The sequence below is a fragment of the Myotis nattereri genome, assembly GCF_964212035.1.
Source record: "Myotis nattereri genome assembly, chromosome: X".
NCBI classification, from domain to species: Eukaryota; Metazoa; Chordata; class Mammalia; order Chiroptera; family Vespertilionidae; genus Myotis; species Myotis nattereri.
In genome coordinates this window covers 141879331-141896610 of record NC_138078.1, presented here as the reverse complement: position 1 = coordinate 141896610, position 17280 = coordinate 141879331, and the positions used below count along the sequence as shown (strand labels likewise).

General features: G+C 61.5%; 1 protein-coding gene across 1 annotated transcript; it reads right to left on the bottom strand.

Moving 5' to 3' along the window:
* Nucleotides 1-222: 222 nt before the first annotated feature.
* On the bottom strand, nt 223-16067 carry PLXNA3 (plexin A3; the record flags this gene model as incomplete). The annotated part of the gene is made up of 32 exons (XM_081081252.1): nt 223-1231; nt 2547-2697; nt 2919-3131; nt 4333-4502; nt 4629-4819; nt 5094-5190; nt 5415-5518; nt 5627-5786; nt 5874-6020; nt 6109-6175; nt 6271-6527; nt 6609-6751; nt 6843-7077; nt 7157-7300; nt 7377-7616; nt 7700-7793; nt 8539-8709; nt 8802-8938; nt 9040-9160; nt 9229-9374; nt 9452-9642; nt 10011-10107; nt 10296-10496; nt 10670-10784; nt 10965-11064; nt 11141-11297; nt 11392-11515; nt 11853-11953; nt 12024-12152; nt 13221-13403; nt 14589-15128; nt 15471-16067. The coding sequence occupies 32 exons, from the start codon at nt 16065-16067 to the stop codon at nt 1136-1138; spliced, it is 5619 nt and encodes a 1872-aa protein (XP_080937378.1). The 3' UTR covers nt 223-1135.
* Nucleotides 16068-17280: the final 1213 nt, after the last annotated feature.

The window sequence follows — 17280 nt, the reverse complement described above, 5'->3', positions numbered from 1 at the left end:
GCCCCACCTGCTCCCCATGTGCCCCGCCTGCTCCCCATGTTCCCTGCCCTCTCCCCATGTGCCCCGCCTGCTCCCCGTGTTCCCTGCCCTCTCCCCATGTGCCCCGCCCGCTCCCCATGTGCCCCGCCTGCTCCCCGTGTTCCCTGCCCTCTCCCTATGTGCCCCGCCTGCTCCCCATGTGCCCCAACCACCCACCTGCCCCAAGAGAAAAACCACACAGACTCCATTTTCCCAATGTTTACTTAGGAAAAAATGTACATGAATAAAGGAAAACTCATGCAACAAAAGAGGAGAGTGGGGTTTCCGGGGCCTCGAGATGGGGCCAGATTCCTCGAAAGAGGCAGAGACACAAAGGAGTAAGGCACTGCCGCCTCAGCCCCTCGGGCGGGCGCAGGACAGGGCAGCTGAGGGCGAGGGTCCAAAGGCCAGTCAGACAACACTGAGGAGGTTTGGCAGTAGGGCCGGGAGAAAGTTCTGGAGCCCCAGGCCCAGGTCAGGCCCCGGAATGAACGTCTAGTAACAGCTCTCAGGTGCTTGGAGAGAGCGGGGCCCCTTGAGGATGCGCAGTCCAAGTCCCGAGAGGTTTGGAGGGGGACGCTGTGGTCCCGCTGCAGGGGACCCCTTGGCACAGCCACAGTCCGAAGGCAGCTTAGGGTGCATCACCCCAAGCGCTGCTGGTGCCGAGGCCATGGCGAGGGCAAGGTGCCAAGGCTGATGGTGTCACAGGATCAGGACAACTCAAGGAAGAGAATGAGGTTGGCAACATCCCGGGGGGGGGGGCGGGGGGGGCGGTATTTACAGATGGAGGCAGTGAGGCAGAGATAAATTAAATAAATAGGTGGTTGGGGGTATAAATAGTAAGGGGGGCAGGGGCTGTCACACACCTGGGCACAAGGGCAGGAGGCTGGGGGTATTGCTGCTGCTGGGGTGGGGGGCTAGGTCCTGTCACCCCCTCCCCGCCTGCAGGGCCCAAAGCAAGGCACTAATGAAGGGGGTTCGGGGGCATAGTGGCCCGCTGACCTGGCCTGCGCCACCCCATCCCGGGCTCAGCCCTGAGCCCCAGGCGTGAGCCCCCCCTCTCGACAGGACGACGACCCAGGACCGGGAAGCCCCCTCCTCACCAGCTTCGCCACCCTTAGCTGTTGCTGGACATGAGGCTGATGATCTGCTCCAGCTTCTGGCGCAGCTTATGCTTCCGACACGAGGCGTCTCTGTCCAGGGCGGTGAGAACCTGCGGGAGGCCCGGAGCTGGGTTCGCCATGGGAGGTGGTTTCCTCCCAGGCAAGGCCTTTGCCCCGGAGGTCTTGAGCTCTTCCCTCTCTCCAGCCTCAGCGCATCCCTCCTCCTCCCCCTGCGGCCCTCAGGGCCCTAGGCGCCTGGGAAAGGCTCCAATCTCTCACCTCTGAACACACCTCCCGTCTCCTCCACCCCAGATCCACCTCCAGCTGCAGAACTTTCTCCTCTTCTCTCTCCACAGCCAGAATGTGGCCCTCCCACAAGTGGTCTGGACTCACCGTCCCCGATCTCCTTTTCTCATCTCCTCCCAATTCCTCCCCCCCAAAAAAAACCTCTCTTGTCCACGTCTCTACCATCTTGTCACCAAACCCAGCCAGCGTTCTCAGGCTCCTTGACCATCAGCACCTGACAGCTGAGCGCTCTCCTCCCTGACCCTCCTCCATGGGGCCGGGGTTCCTCACACATGTTCCAGGATCAGCTCCCTACTCTTGGGGTCCGTCCCACCTGCTGGCCACCCCCTCTTCTGTCTCTGCTACCGGCTCCCTTTCTTCTCTGCCACCTCTGAGTGTCCCAGGGCCCCAGGACTCAATGCTCGGGCCACCGGTCCCTCTGCACCCACTCCCGGCCGCCCTGGCTGAGCTCATCCAGGCTCAGGGCCTTCAGGGCCATGTCCTGGCTCACAAATCCATATCTTCAGCCAACAATACATCCTGAGGTCCACACCTCTGTCCCTTGCCTCCTGCCACCTTCAGTCACAAATCCCACAAGCCCTAGAAAGGGCTGTCCATGCCCACCTTCTGGCCCCACCCTCCTCAGCCTGTCCCTCCCAATGCCCCTGGCCCTCAACTCTTGCCCAACCAGAACTGTGTACTCTAGCCAGTGGCTTCTTTTCTGGGTCCTTTAAATCCCAGCATTGAGGCGAGTGTCATGTGTGCTGGCCTAGCGGCCTGCTTGGGGGAGTGATCATGAGCAATCTAACAGATGGGCTCCTGCCTGGCCGGTGTGGCTCAGTGGTTGAGCATCCACCTATGAACCAGGAGCTCCTGGGTTCGATTCCTGGTCAGGGCACATGCCTGGGTTGCAGGCTCCAACCCCAGTGGGGGGCGTGCAGGAGGCAGCCGATCAGTGATTCTCTCTCATCTTTGAAGTTTCTATTTCTCCCTTTCCCTTCCTGTCTGAAATCAATAAAAATATATTAAAATAAATAAATAAAAGATGGGCTCCCTATCCCCTCTGTCCCCTCCACATCCTGTGGCATTCCTCGACTCCCACCCAGACGCCTGCTTTGTCACTCCGGGAGCAGCACACACCTCCTGGTGGTACTTGGTGACATAGAAGTAGAGCTCACTGAGCGCGCTTAGGACACTGAAGTCGCTGGCATGGAGGCGGGACTGCTCCACCAGGTAGGCGTCCATGTCCTGGTCACTGATGGATGCCATCTTTGCAATGTCCCGGTAGTACCTGTTGGGACCCTGAGGTCACACACATGGGCAGGTGGCATAAAAGTCCAAGTCCCTGCCCTGGCTGCCAGGCCAGCCTCGGGGCCTTTGTCCTATAGTTGGCCCACCTCAGAGAAGCCAGCCCACAGAGGGGCAGCTCCTGCCCCCCTCCACCCACGGCAGCTCCCCCGGGACTGCCTGGTTCCACCTCCCCACAACCTGGGGCCACAGGGCAGGGCCCACCTCTCCACCCAACTCTTGTAGTTTGGGATGTCCTTGGCATAGAGCAGCTTATTGGAGGGGGAGTCCTTGCCCAGGCGGTGCTCGGACGTGGAGCAGGAGTCCATGAAGGTCTGGGCCACCACCGACAGGCAGGCGTCCGTGATGCTGCTCTTGTGGATGTCGAACACGAACTGCGGATTCTTGATCACGTTCACCCAGAAGCGCAGGGGCAGGCTGCGTGGACGGACACACAACCGCAGCTCCCTCGTCTCCCAGAAGCACCCTCCTGTGCCCTTCCCTTCCATGGTTCCTGACTGGCCAGCCCACGTCTTACCCAGAGCAGCAAGAGTGACATGTTTAGGGTTAACAGCCTTTTCTTTAAGTTTCTGCCAGAGACATAAAGAGCTACCACATGGGGGCCGGCAGGCATGGCTCAGTGGTTGAGCGTCAACCTATGAACCTGGAGGTCATGGATCGATTCCAGGTCAGGGCACATGCCCAGGTTGCGGGTTCGATCTCCAGTAGGGGGCGTGCAGGAGGCGGCTGATCAATGATTCTCTCTCATCATTGATGTGTCTATCTTGCTCTCCCTTTGCCTTCCTCTCTGAAATCAATAAAAATATATTTCTTGCCCTGGCTGGTTTGGCTCAGTGGATAGAGCATCGGCCTGCGGACTGAAGGGTCCTGGGTTCGATTCCAGGTCAGGGCATATGCCCGGGTTGCAGGTTCGATCTCCAGTAGGGGGTGTGCAGGAGGCGGCTGATCAATGATTCTCTCTCATCATTGATGTTTCTATCTCGCTCTCCCTTTGCCTTCTTCTCTGAAATCAATAAAAATATATTTCTTGCCCTGGCTGGTTTGGCTCAGTGGATAGAGCATCGGCCTGCGGACTGAAGGGTCCTGGGTTCGATTCCAGGTCAGGGCACATGCCTGGGTTGTGGGCTTGATCCCCAGTGAGGGGTGTACAGGAGGCAGCCAATCAATGATTCTCTCTCATCATTGATGTTTCTATCTCTCTCTTCTCTCTCTCCCTCTCCCTTCATCACTGAAGTCAATAAATATATATTTTAAAAAATTATATAATATATATATATATATATATATATATATATTTCTTAAAAAAAGAGCTACCACATGAGCCGAGCTACCAGCATCTGTGCCCCACGCAAGGCCCTGAGGGCTAAGGGCCACTGCTGGGTACTGGCCTCACTAACCCCAGGCAAATGCCCTACAGAGCCCACCTCCGAATGGCGCTCACTCGCCCTCTTTGCTTGCTGCCACCTTGGATGCTGGTCCTTTCCTGCCTGGACAGCCACTCCAGCTCCCATCAGCTGCCCCGACTAACTCTGTGGTCCCTGAGTCTTGGCAAAGCCAGCAGCCTCTTCTGACCATCCACCCCTAGAGGGGCCGGCAGCAGGAGGGCGCAGGGCAGTACCAGTTGCTCTTCCAGGTGTGGCGCACGTCAGGGTCACTGATCTGGCGCTGGTCGGCCTGCTCATCGAGGAAGTCGAACATGTACTTGATGGCCAGGGGCAGGGCCGAGCCCCGGTGCGCCGTGCTGAACACCGTCTCAAAGAGGTCATCCACAAACTTCTGCAGCGTGCCCTGCGGGGGACAGCAAACATACAGGCCGTGAGGCAGCTGGGTCGCGATGTCCCCGCAGCAGGACAGAGGGGGACAAAGGGGGACAGAGGCTTGGCAGTGAGAAGGTGGCACGGGGCCGGCCCGCACCTTGGTGGCCAGTAGCCGCGTCAGGTAGATCTCGGAGACCATCTTGCTGCCACGGTCCCCCTCGCGGTGGTCGGCGTGGTCATGGTTCTTCACCAGGTGCCACAGCTTGGTGCCCGTCTCCTGGTCAGGCGTGATCATGGGCGCCCGAGAGCGGAGGCTGTCGGGGCTGCTGGCCGTGCGAAGCAGGCTCTCTGGGGCAGAGGACCAGTTGGCCCCTTAGGCAGCGGGGCCCCACCAGCCACCGCGGGGGCGCTTGCTGTACTCTGTCCTGGGGGCCCAGCAGGCTGAGGGGACCTGTATGCTCTTGCCGACCCACCCACTACTAATCTCTAAGGAACTGGAGATCTTCCAAGGCCAAAGCCCAGGGAGGCCACCAGAGTCAAGCTGGCTGCTCCGACAGGGGCTCCCCGTGACCGCGGTCACAGCCTCATAGGGCATATGGAGGCCCCCACACAGGACACCTACCGTAGCGGCTGAGGGAGCGGGTGAAGGTGAAGGAGTTGGCCATGTTATAGGCGGACACTTGTTTGGGCACCAGGGCCACCAAGGAACCATCTGTCACCTGGAGAACCCCAGAGACAAAGGGGGCAGTGCAGGTGGCTGAGGAGCCATGCCCCCGGGGCCTGGGTCATGCCCCCCCTCCCCCGTCCAGACCCTGCAGTGTGCACAGAATAGCTCCCGAGGCTCCCTGAGGAGGAAGGGAGCCAGGACCCTGCTCCTGTGTCATCAGGGCAGGGCCACAGCTCCGAGGTGGCCCTGGGGGTGAGCGGGGCCCCGGCCCCTCACCTGGTAGTGGGCCAGTGAGTTGACCCTCTTCCAGTCACACTCGATCTTGGTGGTGACATCTTCATCCTGGAGGATGATGCGGGCCATGCGGCCCTGGCGCCACTCTGCGGGCCACAGACAGCCCTTGAGGTCCTGCCCAGTGTCCCCCGAGACCCCGGGCCCACTCCACTCAGAGGACAGAGTCCAGGGACGGAGGAGAGGGGAGGCCTCACCCAGGTCCATGTCCTCGGCCTTGGGACGCTGGGAGTAGGGGATGCCCTTGTACACGGCATCCAGCAGCTTGTCTTTGGCCTGGGTGATGCTGTCACAGTTGAGAACCTTCACGGGGACCTGAGCGCTGCCCTCACTCTCTGGGCACACGCAGTACAGGGTCTGCGGCCGAGGAGAAGCGCAGGGTGGGTCCTGGACGAGGCTTCCCCCCCCACACCCAGAGCCCTGCCCGCCAGGCCCCCCATTCACCAGCATCTTGTAGTCAATCTGCTGCCGAATGAGTTTATCCTCACTCAGGGAGTAGCGCGCCTCGCCCGTGATGGCGTCGATGGGGCCCTTCTCCATCTGCTGCTTGATGGCGCAGTAGAGCAGGAAGAGTGGCTCCCCCGCGCACTCCTGCAGCGAGAGGCGGGCACATGGCTGCCTGCCCCATGGCCAGCTGCCTCCCCACCTCCCCGGCCCGCAGCCCTCCCGCCCAGTGCACCTTCAGAAACTTATGCAGCAGGAACGTGAACCAGTTGGTAAGCATCTTCTCAGCCACTGACTCCGTCCTAGGGCGCAAAGGTTACTGGGGCCCTAGCCGGGCAGGGGAGGGGGCGGTTCAGGGGGCAGGCTGGCGGAGGGTAGGGCTGGGGTTGGGACGTACCTGCGCAGCAACAGCTTTGGATGGTTCTTGCTCTCAAGGTTTTTCTCGATGAGGTCTGCCAGCAGTTGCTTGAGCAGCCCCGTGGCGTAATCGAGGCGGCTCTGGAGGGCCACCATGGTGAGCGAAGCCACGGTGCCGCGGTCCCGCATGGAGAAGCTACTCTGGGCCTCCAACGTGTGAATGAAGGTGAGCACAAAGGCGCGGCTGTGCAGCAGCTGCCCGAACAGGCGCAGAGCCTTCTCGACATTAGGGGGCGTCTGTGAGGGACAGGGGGCGTCAGATGGTGGCACAGTGGCCCTGGGGATGGCAGGGCGCAGGCAGGCCAGGCAGGGGCTCACATCCAGCTCCTTGAGCACCGGGTGGGCCTCGATGCCTGGGAAGAGCACGCGCACGGCATAGGTCCGGTAGTCCAGGAACGGGATCTGCACCACGTCCATGTGGTTCGTCAGCTCATTGATGTCTGTCTGCAGCTCAGCAAAGGCTGGGGGGGGGCAGGGAGGAAGAGTGAGCAGAGCAAGAGGAGGCCGGCGCCCCGCACCCCCACCCCGCACTGCACCCCCACTCCAATGCACCTTCCTTGCATTCCAGAGCCACGCGGGACTCCAAGTTGTCCATCTGGAGCTGGAGCCGCTTGAGCGTGCGGTCTGCATCCTGAGTCTTGCGCTTGTAGGCGACCAGCACAGCGGTGATGGCCAGCAGCAAGAGCCCGCCCCCGGCCGCCAGCCCCACCATGGCCGGCAGGGTCAGCGCCCGCTCGGCCGTGATGTGTAGGGTGCCCAGCCAGAACTCCAGGCCGCCCACCAGCACCTGCGGGGAGAGGCTCACCATGAGCTGACCCCCACACCTGCCCCACCGGCCCCTGGGGGCCTTCCCACCCCCTACCCACCATGACAGGCTGCCGGCCCGTCTGGCTGGGTGAGTCACACAGGAGTTGCGTGTCCGAGACGGTGAGTGCACATGGCTGGCCCCCAATCAGCACGGTGTAGTTGAGGCGAGAGCTGCCCGCTGCTGCGGGGATCAGATTCTTGCCCTGTGCATGGAGGGCACGGTCAGCCAGGGCTTCCTCCCCCCCCCCGCCCCTCCCAGCCCTTGTGCCCCACCAGCACCTTCAACACCACGTGGGAGCCAGGTTTGACATCCAGGACGCCGGAGGGCCCAAGTGGCTCAAAGCTGGGGTCAGGGTAGTAGGTGAAGGAGGACCGGTTGAGGGAGCGGGCTGTCTGCACATGGTCCAGCAGGAAACCAAACTCATCAGGGTGCTCGCCTTGGGCCCGTGGCTGGGGCCGCCCCAGGAAGATGCCAGGGGCCTTACACAGCATGGCAGTGTCGTTGATAACCTGGCACGTCTGTGTGGACAAAGGCGGGCAGTCCAGCACATGAGACCATGCATTGCAGGGGCAGGGGCGGGGCGAGGGCAGCTGGCACTCACATTGGTGGTCTCGATGCCTCGGTACTTGGCCCGGACCCGGGGTTCTTGGACTGTCAGCAGGTGGGTCCCACTGACAGTGATGGCAGTGCTTCCGCTGGGGACAGGGAGGAGGGGCCTCAGACTCTATCCCCCAACGCCCCCAGCCCAGCCCTGGAAAGCTATGAAGGCTGCAGTGGGAGCCTAGGGCCTCCTACAACTCAGGTCGCTGGGCGGGTGCCAGGTGCTCTGTGTCAGGAGGACCCTGCCCCCTCTGCCCATAAGGGCCCAGGTTTAATATATTTTTATTATTTATTTCGGAGAGGGAGGGAGAGGGAGAAAGAGATAGAAACATCAATGATGCCGAAACCGGTTTGGCTCAGTGGATAGAGCATCGGCCTGCGGACTGAGGGGTCCCGGGTTCGATTCCGGTCGGGGGCATGTACCTGGGTTGCGGGCACATCCCCAGTGGGAGATGTGCAGGAGGCAGCTGATCGATCTTTCTCTCTCATCGATGTTTCTAACTATCTCTCTCCCTTCCTCTCTGTAAGAAATCAATAAAATATATTTAAAAAAAAAAGAAAGAAAGAAAGAAACATCAATGATGAGAGAGGATCATTGATTGGCTGCCTCCTGCGTGTCCCTTACTTGGGGACCGAGCCCACAATCCAGACATGTGCCCTGACCGGGAATCAAACTGTGACCTCCTGGTTCATAGGTCGATGCTCAACCACTGAGCCACACCAGCCTGGCTAAGGGCTCAGGCTTAGAGGAGGTATAATTTGATGCCCAAGGGCCCAGCCATCAGGCAAGGCCCCAGGACAGGATCTTGGGGACCCATTCTCTCTTCTCTAGAGTCTTACTTGATTATACTCCAGGTGGGCTCAAGGCGAGTGACAGTAGGGTCCTGGGTGTAGGTGTACAGAACTCCGGGGCTGGAGATGTTAGCACGGTCAATGGCCAGGGTGATGGGGGCCTGGCTGGGGCCCAGGGTGGAAACGGGCGAGATACACACGATTGCTTCGGCATCCCTCCTACATGGCAAGTGGAGAGCTTTGAGTAGGTGGCCCAGGGCCCTCACCGGGCAACCAAATGCCCATCCCAAGACTGGCAGGGCCCTACCCACCTCACAAACTGGCACTCGCCATCTCTCACGATCACTGTGACCGTGCTGCCGGCATCTAGAGAACTTCCAGAGATGGTGAGCCTCGTGCCCCCAGAAGCTGGGCCCCGACTGGGACGCACACGGTCGAATGTCGGGGTCTGTGGGAGAAGCAGCCCTGAGGGGAGGGAGGAGGCAGCCCAGTGCGGGTCGCGCGCCCTCACAAGGGGTGGGTGTGGGAAGGGCCGGGCGGCTCACACACCACAAAGCTGTAGAGCTGCTCTGATTGCGTGCGGAAGTCGGCAGAACAGTCGCCTACACACAGCTCCACGGGCCCCGGCGGTGGGCTGGGCACCAGTGACTCCTCCATCTCACACACGATCCTAGGGGTCAGAGAAGGTCAGGGCCAGCCTCGGAGCAGCAGCATGGGTGCCCGCCCAGCCACACTCACCTCTCGGCGCTGATGTACTCAGCGGGAATGGAATTGCAACGCACGCCGGCCACCCGAAGGCCTACCTCTCGGTAGGTGAGGCCTAGGTTCTCACCCTCGATGGTGACTCGGGTGCCTCCCTCCTTGGGCCCCATGAGTGGGTGAATCTGCAGAGCAGGACAAGAGGTGAGAGGGTGAGCCAGACCGCTGGGTGTCTCGTATGCGGAAGGTGTGAGAGGCTCACCTGGGTGATGCGGGGGTGGCTACAGCGGGTGCCCTTCTGGCTCGGGTGCATCCAGTTGGTCTTGGGGGCCAGACAGTGGGCACGCAGCTGGCACCTGTGCTCCGAGATGCACCAGCCACAGTTGAAGCGGGGGTCGGCCTTGAGGCAGAGGCCACAGCTGGGTCGTTGTGCCCAGCATTTATATAGGATAGCTGTGGACACAGGGGTCACCGCTGGGGGTGGCTATGGGGAGCCAGGGCCACTCAGGGTCCCCCTGTTAGACCTGGCCCCAGTTCATGCCAACTCTGCCCCAGGAGGCAAGCTCCTCCACCCCATCTTTTTTTTTTAATACATTTTTATTGATTTCAGAGAGGAAGGGAGAGGGAGAGAGAGAAATATCAATGATGAGAGAATCATTGATTGGCTGTCTCCTGCATGCCCCCCCCCCCCCCGGGACAGAGCCCGCAACCTGGGCATCTGCCTTTGACCGGGAATTGAAGCATGACTTCCTGGTTCATAGGCTAACACTCAACCAATGAGCCATGTTGGTCAGGAACCTACGCCCCATCTTGCCCCTCACCTCGGAAGGTAGCAGGCTTGTCGATAGGGAAATCTCCATCCCAGACCACAGAGAAGTCCAGCTCAGTGTCACCATACTCGTCACCTTCATAGGAGTACTGGGGGAGAGGGACCACACGACCCCTCAGAAGGTGCCCTGCCACAGCTACTTGAGGCTCCCAGGCCAGTCAGTGAGCTGGGCACAGGCCAGGGAGAGGAGGTGTACAGGCCGGGAGAGTGGGGCACAGGTGGGGGAGCGGGGTACAGGCCGGGGGGGGTGGGGGGGAGGCGGGGCACGGGGCCTCACCGAGGCGTTCTGGCACTGCACGCTGCTGCTGTTGAAGCGCACAGCAGGCACACGCTGCTGCCGCCCCTGGACCCGGACCACGCACTCGTAGTTCTTCTGGCCTGACTGCGGCTGCGGCAGGTTCTTGGCCCGCAGGGTAAGGGGTTGCATGACACCCACTGGGATCAGGAGGTCCCCGCTGGGCAGGATCTCAGGGCAGCCCTTGGGGAGGATGGAGAACGCCCATCAGCCACACACCAACTGCTGCCATCCTGGCCCAGCAGGGCGCCAACCCCGCATTGAGGAGGCTCCAAGGAACTGAGAATCAAAGGCAGAGAAGCCAGAGGCCAGTCCACACGGAGCCCGACCCCCCTCGCGCGCGGCACCCGCCTCACCTCGGGGCTGTGGACCCTGCCCTCCTGGAAGGAGCACTCGTGGGGGTGGCTGGTACACACGTGGCGGTACTTACACCAGTGGCAGGGGTAAGGGCTGCCAACGCAGGACATGCACCTGGTGGGGGTGGGGAAGGCTTCAGCAACAACAGAGAAGGCCAGGCTGCCCCCTCGCCACCCCTCCTAGGGGACATAGGGGGAACCGAAGGAAGAAGGCGCCAGGGCACGTCCGAGGCCTGCACAATGCAGCAAGGGATGAAGTGACGTGGGGGCAGAGGTCAGCTAGGCCAGTACTCACGACTGATGGAAGCTGCAGTTGTAAAAGACAAAGTCGGTCCCGGCGAACCGCACACCTGTCTCCTTGGAGAGCAGCTGCAGCCGCACAGTGCGCGTGGCCCCTGCAGCAAGCCCAAGGATGGCCGTGAGCCAGCTGGGGACAGACAGCGCCCCCTCCCGAGCGGCCCAGCCACTGACCATGTCCCCTGGTGAGAGCCCGGAGCTCCTGGAGAGAGGGCGAGGGGCAGCGCAACTCCCCGGAGGGCAGCAGGACGGCCTCGTTCTCCGCCACCTCCTCGAAGGCACAGCTCACGCCTGCGCTGAGGTCTGGCACATTGCGCATGGCCACAGTCAGCTGCGGAAGGCAGGGGACTCAGCAGGGCGCACCCCTCAACACGCACCTGCATTGGCCCCCACGCCCCACCCCACTCACTCGCCACTCCACTTACCTGCACCCCGGGCGATGTCACTGACACATTGTTGGGCCGGACCCGCACCTGGACACACTTGCTCAGCTCTTCCGCAAAGCCATACGGGGCTGAGGCGCCCGGACAGGCCCCTTCTCGACAGCATCTGTGTGGGGTCAGCCACAGCCCATCCCGCACCTGCCCTGGGAGGGCTCTGTCCAAGGCTCACTGGGAGCCTGGGGGGAAAGGGGACAGCCGGCCCCAGCCCACAGCGCCTTGGCCCATGGGGTCCTAGTGACGTCACTTGGGGTGGAGCTTCTGCTCATTAGCTGGAGAAAGTGGAAGGGGAGGGAGGGGGAGGCCTCAAGGGCCTGGCTGGGAGATGTGAACATGTGGGCAAGGGCAGGTACCACCCTCCCCAACCAACATGCCTGGTGGCTTCTCCCAGGAGCAGAGCCTCCCTGAGCCATCGTCACCACCCAGCCCCACACCGCCTCCCTCACCTGTGCTGCAGCACACACCAGCCACAGTGTGGGTCCCTGGAGCCCAGGCAGGCTGCGCAGCTGGAGTACTGCTCGCACGTCTCCACTGGGAGCTGGCTCACCTGGGGACAACCTTGTCAGCACCCGCCCCGGACCCACACAGCCGCCCGCCGCCACCGCCTCGGGGCCCACCTGCTTCTCACTCAGGAGGTAGATGTGCTGGTGGTCGGGGCTGAAGAGCAGGTCTCGTAGTATGGGGCTGCCGTCCACCACGGGCACTGTCTCATACAGGTGGGCGTCCTGGGAGCCATCAACTCGGACCTGGGGCCACAAGACCGGGGAAGAGGGACGACAAGCCAGTCTGAGGCCACAGCAGCAACCCATGCGCCCCCGGGCATCCTCCTCTAGGGCCAGGGACTTCCCAAGTTGTGGCTGAGCTGAAGCCAGGGCGTGGCTCAGCACTTGAACTTTCCCTGACCCCGGGATCCCCAGGGCCAGGGGACGGAGGGCTCAAAGGCCAGCCCCTGGAGGTCCTTGGGGGTGACTCAGCCAGCCAGAAGGCACTCCCAGGAGATAGAGACAGAGATATTATTGATGTCCAGCGATGGGGGACAGGGATGATATCCAAAGGGGAAGAGGTTTTTAGGGTGATGACAATGTCCTGGAATGAGACGGTGGTGGTGGGGTGGTTAGGGTTGCGCAACTCTGCGAACTTACTAGAAGCCTTGGAATGTATGCTTGAAGCAGGGGAAGTGTACGGGATGGGAATTATACCCCAAGGGAGCAGGCTCAGCCCAAGACCTCAGCAGCTCCTTTCAAAAGCCTTCCCCCAGCCACTGACACCGCCCCCGCCCCCCTGGGGATAGCTCTGCAATTGCCTGGCAAACAGGATGAGGAGCGGAAGCCGCCCTGACTCCTATCCCTTTAGGATACGCCAGAGGTCCCAGGGGCTCATCTCCCCATTTCCCACCAGCCCCGGTCCCAGAACAGCAGCAACTGAGGTCCCCACTGCAAAGGAACAGGCAGGAGGGCAAAGATGATTATGTTCGCATTCATTTGACTAAGGATCTAGCAACGATGGCTAAACCACGGCCACCTGCTCTCCTGGCAGGGACGCCCCAAGATAGGTCTGGTCTCTGTTCCCACAGCCCTAGCAAGCAGGCGATTCAGGCCAAAGTGAGCATGGGTGCTGGTAGGGGTGGATGGCTATGGGGGCAGCCCATGGATCCTGGCCAGGCTCCTGGGGCCCAGCCTGGGAAGTCCCCCTTCCCCTACGGGCTGTGTACTGTTCAGGGTCTTACAGGGCTCGTCTGCACATTCTTGTCCCTACCCCTCATCCCGTATCTCAGTCTGCCCCCATGTCTAGATGCCAAGGGGGCCAGGGCGTACCTTCTTCAGGCTGCCGCTGCGTGTGCCGATGAAGACCACGGAGTGCTGGTGGTAGGTGTAGGCGGCCACACTAGCCATACCATCAGTGCTGTCCGCCAGCAGGGGCAGCCCCTCGATCACGTGCAGGCCGCCCAGAGGCTGGTTCAACACCAGCCCGCAGAAGTTCCCATTTATCTGCATGGGCTGGGGAAACAGCAGGAATGCATGTGAGACTTGAAGCTTGGGGGCCACTGGACAGAGGCCACAAGACCCCACATTAGGGAAGGGAGCAGGATCTGCAAGTTGTTCCTCACCAGCTAAGACTAACCCCTTGCCCTGGACCCCACAGGAAATTGGGGAATGAGGAGGTAAATGCAGGAAGGAGATGGAGGAGGGAGACGGATGGTGGAGGGAGAGGATGCAGGAGCAGAAAAGGAGAGCGAGGCCTGGGCCTGCAAATGGTTGAGCGTTGACCTATGAACCAGGAGGTCATGGTTCAATTCCCAGTTAGGACATGTGCCCTGGGTTGCAGGCTTGATCCTCAAGGTAGGGTATATAGGAGGCAGCTGATCAATGATTCTCTCTCATCATTGATGTTTCTGTCTCTCTCTCCCTCTCCCTTCCTCTCAGAAATCAATAAAAATCCTATCTAATAAAGAGGGAATATGCTAATTGACCCTTATGCTGTTGCAAAGATGGCAGCGCCCACAGCCAATAAGGAGGGAATATGCTAACTGACTGCAGGGGAGGGCAGTTGGGGGTGACCAGGCCTGCAGGGAGGGCAGTCAGGGGGGACCAGGCCAGCAGGGGAGGGCAGTTGGAGGGCACCAGGCCTGCAGGGGAGGGCAGTTAGGGGTGACCGGGCTGGCAGGGGAGGGCAGTTGGGGGTGATCGGGCCTGCAGGGGAGCAGTCGGGCGTCAATCGGGCTGGCAGGGGAGTGGTTAGGGGGTGATCAGGCTGGCTGGCAGAAGCGGTTAGGGGCAATCAGGCAGGCAGGCAAGTGGTTGGGAGCCAGCAGTCCTGGATTGCGAGAGGGATGTCCGACTGCCAGTTTAGGCCCGATCCCTGTGGGACATCCCCTGAGGGGTCCCAGATTGGAGAGGGTGCACTGGGCCTCTAGTGTATATATAAAAAAGAGATGGGACAGGCTGGCAGACTGTCACTAACTCAGTGAGGGACACCCAGGAGATGGAGCAAGAAGTAGCAAACTGGGGATGGGTGGAGGGGCAGGAAAAGGGAGGCGTGGTCCGCAAGTATAGAGTGGCCGCCAAGAGAGCTGGTGAGAAGGCAGGCAAGGGGAGCAGCAGATGCAGGGAGAGGACGAGAGAGGACAAGAGTCCCTGAGAGTGAGAAGCGGATGTGCCAGGGCTGAAGCCCGCTGTGCTCACAGTGTTGATGCAGGGCAGCTCCTTGTTGAGCAGCCAGGGCAGGGCCAGTGTGCCCTCCCCCCGATAGCATGACTGGATGCGGCGCCGGATGTGAGCATTGATGGTGCTGAGGGTGAAGAGGCAGAGCACGGTCTGCCGGGGCGGGCTCGCCCGGTTCTTCTGGCCCTGTGAGAAGATGGTGAAGAGGACGTCCTCGTCAGCCGGCACACCCAGGGCCTGGGCCAGCAGCAGGCCGGGCTTGGCCAGGTGCGCACTCTGCACCAAGCGGTACTCCACGCCGCGCCAGGAGCAGCCGATGGGAAACTCCACGTAGGAGTAGAACTCCGAGTCCCCGGCGCACATGCGCACGATCTTGGACGTGAAGAATTTCTCGCCCGCTGTGTCCAGCAGTGTCTGCTGGGTGTCCAGCTGCAGCGTCAGGAAGTACACGAAGGAGGCGCTCACGAAGCCGTAGATGTAATAGATGTCAAAGGCGGGGTACAAGGACAGGGTGTCCGAGGGGATCTTGATCTGCGAGGAGACAAACTCATCCTGGTATACCTGGAGAGCAGGTCGAGGAGAGAGCATGGGGTGAGGCCTGGCTCTGTCACCTGCCTCCCAAACTCTGGCCTCTCAGCCCCTAAACATGGTTCCCCCAGGGCTTCCCTCATGACCTCCCCCTGCCTCCCCTCCCCAAACACACAGTCACAGGAGCCCAGAGCAGCCCCATCCTGTGCCTCAGCCCATCCTTCTATCTTCGGGAGCTTGTCCCCTCTAGGACCTGGGCTCTCCCGGAGGTGGAGCTAGGACAGAGTGAAGGCAGGAGGGACACAGGTGCTGGCTCTCGAGGGGCAGGAGGAGAGGCGAGGGGAGGAGGGTGAACAGACAGGCAGGCTCACCCACCAGACTAAACATGTCGGCACTGTCCTCGTCACTGATGAGCTTGCGGGAGCTCAGGGTGGGGAAGTACTCAGACTTGCCGTCCACGGCGGTGCCCACAAACAGCTTGCTGGGCCCCTGACCCTGCTCCACGATGACCCCAGCCATGGAGTCGGGCTCCTGGGCCCCCGAGAGGTAGTGCTCTTTGCGGTGGTGGGGCTCGCCCAGCTTGAAGAGGTCATCCAGGCGCAGAAACTGGCAGATGCCTTGCCAGATGCTGCCGCAGGCCACCAAGCGGCGGGCAGCGTAGTCTATGAGAAGCAGCTTGTTCACGTTGTCCACGGGTGCCAGGCGGTGGGTGCACACACGCATGCTGGGCGGTGGGTAGCAGCGAGCATTGTCCTCCACGGGCCCCGTGACGTGGGCCCGCAGCTCAGTCAGGTTGGGGGCCAGCTTGAAGACTCGGTTCACTGCCCCCACAAATACCTCCCCGGTCACCCGGTGCACAGCCAGGTGGGTGAGTGTGGTGTCTGTCACTGAGAAGGCAGTGAAGGGCCTGCTGCCACCCAAGGCCCCCCCCATGGCAAGGAGGAGCAGCGGGAGGAGGCAGACAGTGGGCATGGCCGGCGGCTGCGCTCCGGGAAAGAGCCTGAGGAGAGATGGGGAGTGCCAAGTAAGAGGCCCCTGGCCCAGGCTGCAACCTCTTTTTCTGCCCCGGGACCCCCAGCAGGGTAAGCTCCATGCCACAGTCGGTGGGAGTCACTCATTCACCCACCACCATGCCAGAGCCAGAGCCCCAGATGGTGAACTCGGCTGGGAGAGGAGGGGCCTCCAGCAGGGCGCGTGAGTGAGCAGTAAGCACAGGCAGGCTTGGGGGCCATCAATCATCCCCCACCCCCACCAACCCCCCACCCCTGGAAAGGAGCCAGGAGGCCTCGCCTCAACTGGGCCACACCCAAGGGGGCAGCAGAGCCAGATGCTGGGAAAGGCAGGGCGGGAGGCCCTCCTGGAATGAGACCCGAACACCAGATCCCAGAGCTGAGGGCGGCTAGCCACACACAAGAGCCACAGTAGGCAAACCCCAGGCCACAGAGACGCCCCACGCCCAAGTTGGGGGAAGGGGAAAGGCAGGGAGAGAACAATCACAAGCGGGGGTGGGGGGGTGGGGGACACCATTCCAGAGTGGCATTGCCACCAGGGGCCTCAGGGCAGAGGTCTGGGCATCACCACACTCCCAGTCCTGGCCTCCTCACCCTGAGGGCCCCCCTCAGCCGGCTGTCCAGGAACCTGCTGTCTGGCCTACCGAGATCGCAACACAAAGCCAAGTCTCGCCTGCTCTCCCCTCCTCCCCAACCAGGCACCACCGAGACAGACATAAGTCAGGCTCTGCTCAGGCACAGCCAGATGGCCCGGGCAGCCCTGTGCAGCTCTCCTTCCAGACCCAGAGGTTAGCTGGAGAAGGAGAGGTGCCAGGGGGCCCAAGGAACCCCATGAAAGGGGATCATAATCCCCAAATAGAGGCTTTGGGGGAAAGGGAGTAGGGGCTGGAAGGACCCAGCTTGCCTGAGTCTTCACCCCCAGGCCACACCCAGCTCCCCTGCCAAATCCAGGTGGCAAAGATAGCACCACAGTGTCAGAGCAGCCAACGGGGGCAGCCAACACGGCAGGGCTCAGCGCTACCCTCTCAGTGCCCAAGCCCCAAGGGAGATGCAAGGTACCCAGCTTCGGGGAGAGGGAGGGCCGGGGGTGTGTGTGCCAGGAACCAAACCAAGGAGGTGCAGAAGAGAGAACAGAAAAAAAAGCATTTGCTGGAACAAGGAGCAGGCCCAGCTTG